This window comes from Thalassophryne amazonica, chromosome 23 (genome assembly GCF_902500255.1).
Source record: "Thalassophryne amazonica chromosome 23, fThaAma1.1, whole genome shotgun sequence".
NCBI lineage: Eukaryota > Metazoa > Chordata > Actinopteri > Batrachoidiformes > Batrachoididae > Thalassophryne > Thalassophryne amazonica.
The window spans coordinates 12,976,753-12,987,096 of record NC_047125.1 but is presented as its reverse complement, the minus strand read 5'-3'; the positions used below and the strand labels follow the sequence as shown (position 1 = coordinate 12,987,096).

At 36.1% G+C, this 10,344-nt stretch overlaps 1 protein-coding gene across 2 annotated transcripts in view; it reads right to left on the bottom strand.

Annotated features, from left to right (window-relative positions):
* Positions 1–277: 277 nt before the first annotated feature.
* The window catches only part of ntn5 (netrin 5), a 37,280-nt gene continuing 27,213 nt past the window's right edge, over positions 278–10,344 (bottom strand). For both annotated transcript variants that reach the window (XM_034164517.1, XM_034164516.1), the window contains exons 5-7: positions 4,512–4,562; positions 2,370–2,450; positions 278–2,255 (exon numbers count right to left, since the gene is read on the bottom strand). In XM_034164517.1, the coding sequence (XP_034020408.1) occupies positions 1,696–2,255; positions 2,370–2,450; positions 4,512–4,562 (692 nt within the window). In that variant the 3' untranslated portion in view covers positions 278–1,695. The remainder of the gene's footprint in view (positions 2,256–2,369; positions 2,451–4,511; positions 4,563–10,344) is intronic.

The window sequence follows — 10,344 nt, the reverse complement described above, 5'->3', positions numbered from 1 at the left end:
CGTATCTGCGATCCGAAAAGTCCGTGTGAGAATTCCTGTACGTTAGAACCTGAGGTCACTGAGGTCAGTTTGGTCTCTGTGTCAGCTGTCCAATGAGGGAGCAGATTGGAGATAATGTAAATTTCCCAAAACTGTCAGAAATTAATTGAAATTTCAGATAAACAGACAAAAAAAAAAAAAAGCATTCGATAAACATCTGTAATTTTGTAACAGTTACAGATATTGAATGAATAAGTCTGTTGGAGTTATGAATGAGTCATTAATCTGAAGCTGATCAAAGCACTATACACATATTTATTTCATAAATTAGTTGAAATTGCAATTTTCAATATGAAAATGAAGAAAAATTTTTTTATACATTGAAATATGTAATTATAACATTGTACTTTATTAAAAATATTTTTTTATATAGGATTTGGTGACCTTTGTGAATATAAAATGTGAGGTAGACTACATACACTTGTGACTTTTGTGCACATTTATCCAAATTTGATATTAAACAGAATATGAATATTTCGATATGAAACAGCTGTTGCAAAAAAAAAATGTTTCATAAGACATGAGTACTGTGTTAATTTTCAAATATTCATTAAATACAAAATATTCCATTTTTTGTTTCAGATGGCACTAATTACCTCGGCATAGGGGCGGATCTTGGGAGTGGTCCTACTGTCACTCGTGCTTCACACTGAACCACTGGTTCATTTACTGTTTTGAGTGTTCTGAAACAGTGGATTGTTTTTGAAGCAATTGGTTCATTTCCTTTTTGCAGCATTTTTAAACTGAATTGTTTCATGAAGGTATTGTTACTAGCATTTTGAAATAGTGGTAATTGTTCTGAGGTTAATGAGTTTATTTATTAGTGGTTACAAAATGAAAATGTTTTTCTGACCAGTGGTCAAGCTAGCACTCCTCCATAGTAACAGTACAGAAAACTAGAATGCTAAGCTACAACACATAATAATATGCATCAGGCTATAGCAGAGAATACATATGAAACATTGATTTTGGTGCCAACATTTCTTCCAGTGCTCTAATTTTTGTATGTTAATTAGCAAATAGAGAAAGCATACAATTTTTTAGCAAGCTATCACTGATAGCGTAGTACCATTTCACTTGCGACACCTAGCCATTTTTGTTTTGAAGAGAATATGGCACTAACTTTTTCCAATGCTCTTATTTTTGTGTTTTAATTAACAAAAAGAGAAGGCATTTTCCACTATTGATAGAAAATTTCAGCAAGCTATTGCTGACAGCGTAGAATCACTTCACTAGTGAAGCTAGCCATTTTTGTTTTGAAGTGAATAGAATTTCTGGCTCTCTGTTGACTGCTGACCGCTAATATGTAAACTCAGCTTTGGTGTTTCAAGCATTCTGACCAGTGAATCATTTTGTGAAACAGTTGGTTACTTCCAACCACAATGTCCAGAATATTTTGGGAGGAGCCTAAATGTTAATTCACCCTCTAGCCACCTTTGGCTAGTTAGAGCTTTTGCATGTTTTCATCCTCAGTGAGTTTCACAACAGTTACAAGAGTGAATTTCTTCACATTACTTGATAAACATTTGAATATTTGAACATCAACAGTTTGGCTTTCAAAGTTGAGTTTCTTCAGAAAGCTTCAAATACTCAAGAACATCAAAGTGTGGCGGCTGAATGTTAGGATCTTGGGGATTTTTGTCTTTGTGGTTTCTGTCAGTCCGGACTTTGAGTGGAACACATCACAGGAGACGTTGCGGGTGACGTCAGTGTGACTTGGGTCGATTTCACATCTTCTGAGGGTTGAGGGTTGTCCGTGTTGTATTTCATGGAGTTTGTAGTTTTTGCACCACAAGACTCGGAGTGTTTCTCCACCAGCAGGTGAGGGGGGATGTACCCATGCTGGGGCTTTGTAGATTCCCCAGTACGCAGGGATTTTGGGGGGCAGCGACCCCTTTTGTCCTGTCCCCGGAACCCCTTGAGTTTGTGGCTCCAGTGTTCCCGCCACTGGAGGGCGAGGGTAGAGCGGTCGGCCACTAGGCGACTCTCCTCTGGACCCCAACTCCGCTCCTCCTCCTCTGCACCAATTAGAAGGAAAGTCCGGCCTACGTGGAGGGCGGGGCAGCCGCAGCCGAGGTCCCGATCTGGGACCCAGAGGGCGTGAACGCCTCTGCGGACATGGGAGGAGGAACCTGTCCTGAAGACGGTTTGAACAGAGATGGAGAATTGCCACCAGGGTCCTGAACGCTCCATCGCCCGCACGTGGACTTTCAGCACTGAGGACCAGAGTCCAGAAATATAAAATCAGCACAATTTCAATTTGAGTTTGAGTGAAAATACAACTAAGAAAACATGTTCACAAAATCATCAAGAAAATCACAGCAACCAACCGTAGTCCTTTTGACAGTAAGTCTCCAGGTTCATCCTGACTTTGAGCTGAGAGGGCAGGCAGTACGACATGCACTCCTCCGCTGGGACACGGACAGAATGAATGAATGAATGAATGCGTCACATGAGACGGGATCACTTCATAGCGAGCATATCGGCACATGTCTTCTCCCCTAATTACAATATGGCTGCTTATATTTGTCATCACAGTATCATGTGATTAACAGATGAGCTCCAGCGCAGCAGGTGGGACATTCCACCACTAGGAGGCAGTACTAAGCTGCTCTTAGAGAAGATAATTTATTTAAAATTAAGTTTTGTAAAATAAATAGAGGAAATAAACACGAAGATGAAACAAAAAAAATGGGCGATTACTATTATGAATCATTTACCATGGCAACTAAAGTATATTTTCATTATTGGTTATTTTTATTAGTTAGTAATTATTTAATCTGCAGAATGTCCCCGAAATAGTAAAAACTGCCCATTTTGTCAGTTGTCATCTTTAATTGTTTTCTTTGTCCAACAAGTAAAAACTATTTTTTTTTCTTTTGAAATAACAAATAAAAAAGAGAAAAGGAAAGGAGCAAATCCTTACACTTCAGGAACTGGAATCAGTTGAATTTGGGCTTTTTCCCCCTTGAAACAAATATTAAGACAAATAATGATTCATTAAAATTAGATATTTTTTCTTGTGACTGATTTTTCCCCTATCAAACAGTTATTCTTGAGAGAATATTATTTGTTGATGACATAAAATGCCAGAAAATGATCATTACAATTTCTAATAACACAAGGTGACAGCTTCAATTATTATTATTATTATACAAATAAGCCATTAATTGTTTATGTTATAGAATATCAGAAAATATTTTTAAATGACCAGAGCCATTCCCAGTTATACAATATGACATCTTCAAATCAAATGTATTACACACCTGAAGTGTGTTGTACACCCCAAACTCAAATATACTCAATTTAATCAGATAAACAAATAAAAAGTTAATAATCATATTTGAGAATATGAAAATTCTATTAAAAAAATTCTGTTCTCCCTGATACATGAATCAAATCAAATACCATACCAACTTTAATATTAAATCACTTTAACACAACTCCTGCTGGCACAATGTGCTGTATATTAAAACATACACTCAAATAAATTAATAAGAAATACAATTTAAAACTAAGCATTTCTGGGGCTAAAAGCCAAGGAGCAAAACATAGGTTTTTACTACTATAGTATACTAGTAAATAACCAGTAATGTAAATGTTGCTTATTATTATTATTGTTGTTGTTTATGCCATAAAATATCTTTTAAAAAACCATTAAAATTTCTTGTAACACAGATTGCCACCTTCATTTTTAAAATAAACTACATCTAGATATTCAAGTTATTGATGTAGAGCAGGGGTGGGCAATTAATTTTTACAAGGGGCCACATAGGGAACCTGAATTATGTCCGAGGGCCACACCATCGATAACTCGGCTGTCTCCATTACAAATAATTACCTATTTAATAGCTTTTATGGGTAATTTTTATTCTTGTAATAATATGTAAATATTTAAATATACCTAAATAAGCCTCTCTAATGATCTGCAACACACAAGCTTGACATTTTTAATATATGTAATAATAATGACAGACCTCATGAGGGCCGGACAGAGACATGCAAAGGGCCGCATGTGGCCCCCGGGCCGCAGTTTGCCCAGGTCTGATGTAGAGCATGAAAAGGAACAAATCAGTTTAACAAACAACAACCAGTTAATTTTTTCTTAATGAAAAAAAAAAAAAACAACAACAGTTATCAAACTGTTTTTGTTGATCAACTAATTTTCATTGTTAAATGTGTTGATTTTTTTTTCCAGTTATTCAATTATTTAGCCTAAACAATGTCAGGATATTATTGTAAAAGGACAATTTGGTATTTCACAAAATGACATTTTAAAAGAACCCAAAGATATTCTGTTTATTGTGATGTACAATGGGGAAAAACAATTATATTTTAAAACAATCTCAGGCATTTCTTCTTGATACATGACTTGATGACTGATCACTTATCAAAATACTAAATGATTTATTTATAAAATCATTGAACATGTATATAAAACGTACGTTTCTATTTGTCTTTAAGGGACTCACCAATGCTGTATTGAGGTTGGAAAACAGGTGTGGGAGCAACTTCTTGAATTCCTGCAAACACACAGAAAAGTGTCAAAGTGTGTGTATGTGTGTACGTGTGTGTGGTCCTGTTAAGGATTCACTGTGTCTGTCGCACATACAAACAGGCTTATTTTGGTCTTTTAATAAGGTCAAACATCACTTTTTGTATGGTTTTGTCTCCAGCGCTACGCAGATGAACTCTTGGCGCGTGGTGTAAAGTGAACAACCTGCCGGTGGCATTCGTAAATTACCCGAGCTTCTTGTAAAGACATGTGTGACAGTGAAGCCATATATCACCAAGCTCACACTTGTCCCCATCCTCGTCCTCTCTGACACAACTGGGCCAGTGACACCCGACACCCCCGCCCAGCTGACCGTGTCCACTTGTAAAAGGCGAGACGACAGTGTCTTTGTATGTACAGAACATGCGAGAGGTCAAACTGAACATAGGCAGATCCAAAACACTGAATCATGTCATATTCTCATTGGATTCTCTTTTTTCCCAGCTACCTTGAACTCATCATTTTATACAATCACTCACAGCTGTCCAGCATTTATAATTCTGGACAAATGCCACATTTTCCTTCAGTTTTGCACCACAATTTGGTGGGTTTGTTTGTTTTTTTTCCTGTTAGTGAAATTATTGTTGTTTTTCATAGTCAAGTATATCCACTCTCACCCTCTCACCTTAATGTTTTGTTCCTCATTTTGTCCTCTAATTTGACATCATTCTCTTTCTTCTCTCTGTTTTTACATTTCTGAGGTTTATTAAACAAATCTTAATGTTCAGTTCTTCAGCATCCTCTTGTGCCATTTAGGTTTTAATCCTCGCAAACACTGACTGAATCACTTTTTGAAGCAATTGCTTCGTTTAGTGTTCCGGATGGCACAGATTTACTTCCATACTGAAGCAGTTGTTTGACTTAATGTTGTTCTGAGCAGTTTGAAAACATGAATTTTCAGAAGGAAGTCTTTTTTTAAAATAATTTTGTCATTTCAAAATCACTTTGATATATATTTAGTGTGAAGCATTTCGCGACAATTAGTTTCTGAAGCATTTAATGCTCTGAGCATTTTAAACGAAAAAAAAATCCTGGAAAAATGTGCTTCCTTTTGTATTCTAAACATCTTGTAATTCATGTAATGTTTCATTCTGTTCCAAGCATTTTAAAGCAATGAATGTTAGTTTTATCAAACCAATTGTTTCATTTAGCATTGGGTGTTTTGAAATAATGAATCATTTCATGAAACAAGTTTCTTTTCATATTTTGAGCATTATCTATTTATAAGCAAGTGTTTTAGCATTCTGGGCTTTACAAAACAATGAATCATTTTCTGAGATGAGTGTCTTCTGCACAGTACGCAAACCAAAATATTCTGTAACTGGACCATATTGGAATTCTACAACCCCTGGCAAAAATTATGGAATCACCGGCCTCGGAGGATGTTCATTCAGTTGTTTAATTTTGTAGAAAAAAAGCAGATCATAGACATGACACAAAACTAAAGTCATTTCAAACGGCAACTTTCTGGCTTCAAGAAACACTATAAGAAATCAAGAAAAAAGATTGTGGCAGTCAGTAACGGTTACTTTTTAGACCAAGCAGAGGAAAAAAATATGGAATCACTCAATTCTGAGGAAAAAAATGATGACCCTGTAACTTTTCATCCCCAAAACTAACACCTGCATCATATCAGATCTGCTCGTTAGTCTGCATCTAAAAAGGAGTGAACACACCTTGGAGAGCTGTTGCACCAAGTGGACTGACATGAATCATGGCTCCAACACGAGAAATGTCAATTGAAACAAAGGAGAGGATTATCAAACTCTTAAAAGAGAGTAAATCATCACGCAATGTTGCAAAAGATGTTGGTTGCTCACAGTCAGCTGTGTCTAAACTCTGGACCAAATACAAACAACATGGGAAGGTTGTTAAAGGCAAACATACTGGTAGACCAAGGAAGACATCAAAGCGTTAAGACAGAAAACTTAAAGCAATATGTCTCAAAAATCGAAAAATGTACAACAAAACAAATGAGGAACGAATGGGAGGAAACTGGAGTCAACGTCTGTGACCGAACTGTAAGAAACCGCCTAAAGGAAATGGGATTTACATACAGAAAAGCTAAACGAAAGGCATCATTAACACCTAAACAGAAAAAAACAAGGTTACAATGGGCTAAGGAAAAGCAATTGTGGACTGTGGATGACTGGATGAAAGTCATATTCAGTGATGAATCTCGAATCTGCATTGGGCAAGGTGATGATGCTGGAACTTTTGTTTGGTGCCTTTCCAATGAGATTTATAAAGATGACTGCCTGAAGAGAACATGTAAATTTCCCCAGTCATTGATGATATGGGGCTGCATGTCAGGTAAAGGCACTGGGGAGATGGCTGTCATTACATCATCAATAAATGCACAAGTTTATGTTGATATTTTGGACAATTGAAAGGATGTTTGGGGATGATGAAATCATTTTTCAAGATGATAATGCATCTTGCCATAGAGCAAAAACTGCAAAAACATTCCTTGCAAAAAGACACATAGGGTCAATGTCATGGCATAGGGTCAATGTCAATGAGCAGATCTGATTTGATGCAGGTGTTAATTTGGGGGATGAAAATTTACAGGGTGATTCCATAATTTTTTCCTCAGAATTGAGTGATTCCATATTTTTTTCCTCTGCTTGGTCTAAAAAAGTAACCGTTACTGACTGCCACAATCTTTTTTCTTGATTTCTTATAGTGTTTCTTAAAGCCAGAAAGTTGCCATTTGAAATGACTTTAGTTTTGTGTCATGTCTGTGATCTGCTTTTTTCTACAAAATTAAACAACTGAATGAACATCCTCCGAGGCCGGTGATTCCATAATTTTTGCCAGGGGTTGTATTACTGTGTAAGATCTACAGAAGTGCACAAAGCTATGATCTAGAAGTAAATAAGTAAGTAATATAACTAATAAGGTAACTTGTAATCTAACTTGGTTACTTTTAAGATTGAGTAATCAGCAAAGTAACTAATTAACAAAGTAACTAATAGTCACTTTTCTGAGTACTCAATCTTGAAAATAACCAAGTTAGATTACTAGTTACCAGTGGTGGGCACACTTCCGATAATCCGATAACAGATAATTATCGAAGATAATGTTTTCATTATCGGATTATCTTTTTCGATAACTTTAAAAACCATTATCGGACCAATTATCTTCCGATTAATTTCTGTCTGATAACTTTTAGACCGATAAACAAAGTAAACAAAGCTGAACAGCGATAAGCATTTTTAAAATTTAAAAAAAGTTCAGTACCTACCTGTTAAAAGTTTTATAACAGATGGACAGTTATATCCTCTGCTAACAGAACAGAGCTGCTTCTATGAAAACCATCTCTATGCTCTGTAGACAAAGGAGAAACGGCCCCCCCAAAAAATAATTTCCTTTAACACCATACCAATATGCTGGCAATATCACCTAAGTCATCCAGAGGCATACATTTTTAACTTATGGTTCAAATTTTAACCAAACTAATTTTGGACAAGTTATTTAAAATTACTGTCATGTTTGAAGTTTTATAAAGTGAAAATATCAGATATATGTTTGATACATGCTGTGCCCAGTGCATTATGGGTAGGATGATGTAATCTCAGTACATTCACGACAGGACAAATGCATTTCAGACACTCTGTTCAGGCTCCACGGACAACAGCATTAAACTCTAGTGCCTAAAACTCTTGTGATTATATTCTCTGGGTTTACAGACGTTGTTATTGTATTTGTGTTTGTTAAATTCCACGCATTTTAAATGTAGCAGACAGGGATTATCTGGAATTTTGTTTTCAAGGCCTCTACTGCCATCTACTGGCCAGTAGTGTCATGGCAGTATTCGTCCTAAGTACTAGCGTCTGGGAACCAGTAGATGGCAGTGTTGTATTTGTTTTGACCCTTTTTTTTTTTACAAATGAAGTTTAAAAACAAAACAACAGCAAAATAATAATAATAATAATAATAATAATAATAACAACATTACTAGACAGCTCTGCAGTGTTTGCACAGGCACAGTGCGAGCAGTTGGATGCTTGTAGCTTTTCAGCAGGAGGATAACCTCACGACGGCCGACCAGAATAACAGGTTTGATTTTCATTCGACCATACGATCGCGATCAGGAGGTGGTCGTGAGATGTTAAAGCTTGTTACTCCATGACTACACGATGTAGGACGCGCGATTAACCTGAAACTCGATCCAAAAATTCCTGCATGAAAAATCATCTTGCACAGTGTAAAGCAAGTTTTACAACATCATAAAACGTGTGCACATTCTCTCCACATGCAAAACAATTTGCGATGACACTTCCAGGGCTCCGTAAAAATGCCTGTTTTTACAAATAAAAAATGAACACCAACACACGACAGACATCATATTAACGTGTTGGTTTACATAATGAATGACTGAACCAATCAGTGTTTAGCAGAGGCACTTTTACCCAGAATCCTTTGCGATTTGTCTGTGTTTGTTACTAAACCTCAGAATTAGTGCATTATTCAACATTAAAAGATATATGCTATATTTTAACTTTGTACAAATGACAGAATTGACATTAATGGAGTTATTCTATCGGTATTAATGTTATTTATAAATCAAAACCATAAGTCAGCATGACTTTATTTTTCAAGACCTCCACCTGATCCACAGTGTTGTAATTGATAGCGAGCTGGCTTTAGGGCTGCTCTCATGGTGCCTCTGTGTTGGGAACTCTGTAGTAAACAAGAGCTTCCAGCAGGGGCAGAATGTTCAAAGACAAAAGTGTGGTCTCAGGGTGTGGGTCTGTTTTTACTTTTAATATTAGTAGACGTTATTGTGGCATTAAAACTTAAATTTGTTTAAATGTACCAGAAACAATATTGGAATTTATCTGTTATCGGTTATCTGTAATTTCCAATACATTTTTTGGCTGGTTTATTGTTTTATCTTAATCGAAGATAACTTTTCAATTATCTGTTATCGAAGTTAATTTTTTAGTCATCTGTGCCCACCACTGCTCGTTACTTTATTAATTACATTCAACAACTGCCAACAAGTTGTCTGCAGGTGCTAAATGAAGTAACTTTTAAAATAACTGTAAAATGTAACTGTAAAAAGTAAATAATAAAGTAACTTTTCAAAGTAACTGTGGCAACACTGCATTTCAATGTATGTGACAGTTGATTTCACAATGCAGACACCAACTCATGAGAGTGGCAGTGTCTAGGTTTGTTAATCAAGTGCCATAACTCTGCCAAAATGTGTTAATTTTGTACAATATTACAATATGCATATTACCAACCTATAACAAGGAATTGTAGCAGGTTTCATGAAATTCCTTCTAAAAATGTGAGAGGAGTTGATTTCACAATGCAGGCGCCCACTCATAAAACTGACAGAGTCTAGATTTGGTAATCAAGGGCCATAACTCTGGTAAAATAATCCCAACTTGAACAATATGATAATATATGTATTACCAACTTATAACAAGGACTTGTACCACGTTTCACAAAATTCCTCCTAAAAATGTGATAAGAGTTGATTTCAGAACGTGTATACCCTTTTTGGGATGGACGGACAAATGGACAGAGAGACAGACGAAAATCGCTACGACATAACGCCCCTTCGAGAAGGCCAGCAGAGGATAAAAACTATAACCCTTAACCAACCTCTAACTCCATTTGCAAGATTGCAGCTGATAAATCAGGTTTCGAATCTTGTTCTAAAACCAAACGCGAGCAGCTCCCTCCCAGAAATGACTGTCCTTATTCATAAAAAAAAAAGAGCCAATTTTGTC